Genomic DNA, 3,611 nt, shown 5'->3' with positions numbered 1-3,611 from the left:
AGCCTGGGTGACAGAGGGAGACTCTGTCTCAAAATAAAATAAAATAAAATAAAAAATAATAGAACATATTTGGCCACATGCAGTGTATCGAAACAAGTGCCTGAACACTTAAGCTCTTTGAAAAACTGGCCTATTTTAAAGGTTTTAACTGGAATTGTAGAATTACCCTGAGTATATCTGTGTATGTCTCTGTTGCCTTCTTAGAAATGTACGTTAAATATACCAAATTGCCTATATTTATTAAAGTGGCACAAGGTAACAAATACATTTAAATACAAGATTTTCAATAATTTTCCAACAAGTCAGCTTAAGTAAATTGGTCTAGAATATGCATAAAAGAGAATTCAGTGGCTTTCTGATTTGTGTAGGGAATGCCCTTCAGCAGACAGTGCTTAGCTCATGGAATAACATATCGTCATCCTAAAACAGATCCCTGAATTTTAGACTTCAAAGTTATTTTGTAAAACAATGTCAACTAACAGACAAGGCACTAGACTACAGCTACATTTTTGGTGTTCATAGCTTTTCTTATCTTAGTTTGAATTAGTCCAACTCACCAGGTATGACCAGATCAATTTTCTTGTCATTGAGCCCTGGTGATCAACATTACGTTATGTTTTATTTGTTTTGCTGAAGTGTTTAATGTTGTGGTAGTTTGAAATCTTTAATGCCAAGATGAGCATGAGTATCTAAACTGAAATATTTTAGTCTTGAATGTTCCTTAATGTTTCTCTAGTGAAAGAAGAGTTTCTCGTTCTTTTGAATGACTGGATTTAGAATATCTAATCAGCTGAACCTGGTGGCTGCTCACGCCCTGTAATCCCAGCACTTAGGGAGGCTGAGGCATGCAGATCACTTAAGCTCAGGAATTCAGGACCAGCCTAGACAACATGGCAAAAAATACAAAAATTAGCCAGGTGTGGTGGCATATGCTGATGGTCCTAGCTACTCAGTAGGATGAGATGAAAGATTGACCCTGGGAGGTGGAGGCTGCAGTGAGCTGTGATCACGCCACTTCACTCCAGCCTGGGTGCCAGAGTGAGACCCTGTCTCAAAAAGAAAAAGAATATCTAATTATGTCATAATGTTTTTTCTTAAGAAATAGTCTCTCTCTGTCACCCAGGCTGGAGTACAGTGATGTGATCACAGCTCACTGCAGCCTTGAACTCCTGGGCTCAAGCAGTCTCCCACCCACCTCACCCTCCCAAGTATCTAGGACTATAGGCACACGGGCATCACCATGCCTGGCCGATTTTTTTTTTTTTTTGTAGCGAAGTCTTGCTATGTGGCCCAGGCTGGTCTTGAACTCCTGGCTTCAAGGGATCCTCCAAACCTTGACCTCCCATAATCATGTCATAATTTTTGCATTTGTTTTCTTTTCTTTTCTTTTCTTTTTTGAGATGGAGTTTTGCTCTTGTTGCCTAGGCTGGAGTGCAGTGGCACCATCTCGGCTCACCTCAACCTCCGCCTCCTGGGTTCAAGCGATTCTCCTACCTCAGCCTCCCGAGTAGCTGGGATTACAGGCATGCGCCACCACTCCCGGCTAAATTTTCGTATTTTTAGTAGAGACGGAGTTTCTCCATGTTGGTCAGGCTGATCTCGAACTCCTGACCTCAGGTGATCCACCCGCCTCAGCCTCCCAAAGTACTGGGATTACCGGCGTGATCCACCACACCTGGCTGCATTTATTTTCTTCCTATGTCTTTCAAGCTGCTTACAAAAAAAGTCTTGTGGATGAACCTCTTGTTGTTGTTTAGATTTCTTTTTCCTTCCTTTATAGATTCTTTCGAATGAAGAAAAGAGATCAAATTATGATCAATATGGAGACGCTGGAGAGAACCAGGGCTACCAGAAGCAGCAACAGCAGCGAGAGTATCGTTTCCGCCATTTCCATGAAAATTTTTATTTTGATGAATCCTTTTTTCACTTCCCTTTTAATTCTGAACGGCGGGACTCAATTGACGAAAAGTATTTATTGCACTTTTCACATTATGTGAATGAAGTAGTTCCAGATAGCTTTAAGAAACCCTACCTCATCAAGATCACCTCCGATTGGTGCTTTAGCTGCATTCATATCGAGCCTGTGTGGAAAGAAGTCGTTCAAGAACTGGAAGAATTGGGTAAGATAATTTTATTCATGGAAAGATATTTATAGATAACTTTTTTTTTTTTCCAAGATGGGGTCTCGCTGTGTTGCCCAGGCTGGAGTGCAGTGGTGTGATCTCGGCTCACTGCAACCTGCACCTCTCAGGTTCAAGTGATTCTCCTGCCTCAACCTCCTGAGTAGTTGGGATTACAGGTGCCCACCATCACGCCCAGCTAGTTTTTGTATTTTTAGTAGAGACAGGGTTTCGCCATGTTGGCCAGGCTGGTTTCGAACTCCTGACCTCAAGTGATCCGCCTGCCTCAGCCTCCCAAAGTGCTGGGATTACAGGTGTGAGCCACCATGCCCGGCCCCAAAGCAAATTTTTTAAATTGCCTATTCTCTAAACCCTTTTTAAAAATCTTTCTTAAATGTATTAGTCTGCTTTCTTCAACTCTGTGACTCTGAAGCACCAATTTTTTTACTTACTGTGAGGTGAGCCTTGAAGGGGATTGGAAGTCAGCTAAGGAATCTTCAGTTACACACTGGTAAAAACTACTGTGTAAAAGCATCCAATGTTTAAAGAGAAGTGTGCTGTGGAAGAGGGCCCAGAATTAGCACCATCCCTGACCTTAAGCTCATCATTTGGTTGAAGAGAAAATACATACACAGAGAATTAACACCAACCTCACATTTGCAAGTACGGAATAATGTTTTGCTGAAGGAGTAGACAAAGATGACAAAAAATCCTTCTGTATTTTCTAACACCTTGCCCATGAAACAGATGCCTTCATTTGAAACTTTTTTTCTCAGTCAACTTTCATGTTCCAATTACTGTATTAGACACTTAAGGGTATATAATAATAATAATTTTTATTGAACATTTCAGTTCCCTTGCATTGTGGTAAATGCTTTCTGTGCATTATTTTTGTACCCAAAGCAACTCAATAGAGGAGAGACTATTATTATCCCTATTTTACGGGTGAGGGAACTAAGGCATTGAAGGTTAAGGAACTAACTCATTGTTACACTACCCGTAAGCATCAGTATTGGGTTGGACCCAGGAGTCTGACCGTCTTCAACACTGCGCTGTACTGCTTCAGAAATAAGTAAATCATGTCCTTGTGCCCAGGAAACTCAAATAAGAAACATACCTCAATCATCTCTGCACATTGAGTGCTTACTGGAAGGTGCAGGCAGAGCTGTCAGCGTGGCCTGGAGGTTGAACATCTTGAAATCAAATATCGTTTTAGGGAAATCCGATTTGGATGATCAGGCAGTGATTACCTGGGTTTGGCAATTTATTCACCATGACTTCCTCTTTAAAAAGAGAAACTGCTGGGCACGGTGGCTCATGCCTGTAATCCCAACACTTTGGGAGAACGAGGCAGGTGCATCCCGAGGTCAGGAGTTTGAGATCAGCCTAGCCAACATGGTGAAACCCCATCTCTACTAAAAATACAAAAATTAGCCAGGAGTGGTGGTGGGTGCCTGTAGTCCCAGCTACTCCGGAGGCTGAGGCAGGAGA

General features: G+C 41.9%; 1 protein-coding gene across 1 annotated transcript in view; it reads left to right on the top strand.

Moving 5' to 3' along the window:
• The window catches only part of DNAJC16 (DnaJ (Hsp40) homolog, subfamily C, member 16), a 46,049-nt gene that overhangs the window by 9,156 nt on the left and 33,282 nt on the right, over positions 1 to 3,611 (top strand). The window contains exon 4 of the mRNA XM_011939947.1: positions 1,781 to 2,120. Within this exon, the coding sequence (XP_011795337.1) occupies positions 1,781 to 2,120 (340 nt within the window). The remainder of the gene's footprint in view (positions 1 to 1,780; positions 2,121 to 3,611) is intronic.

Source organism: Colobus angolensis, unplaced genomic scaffold (assembly GCF_000951035.1).
Source record: "Colobus angolensis palliatus isolate OR3802 unplaced genomic scaffold, Cang.pa_1.0 Scaffold185, whole genome shotgun sequence".
NCBI lineage: Eukaryota > Metazoa > Chordata > Mammalia > Primates > Cercopithecidae > Colobus > Colobus angolensis.
The sequence above is the reverse complement of the archived record's forward strand: the minus strand, read 5'-3'. Positions and strand labels throughout refer to the sequence as shown.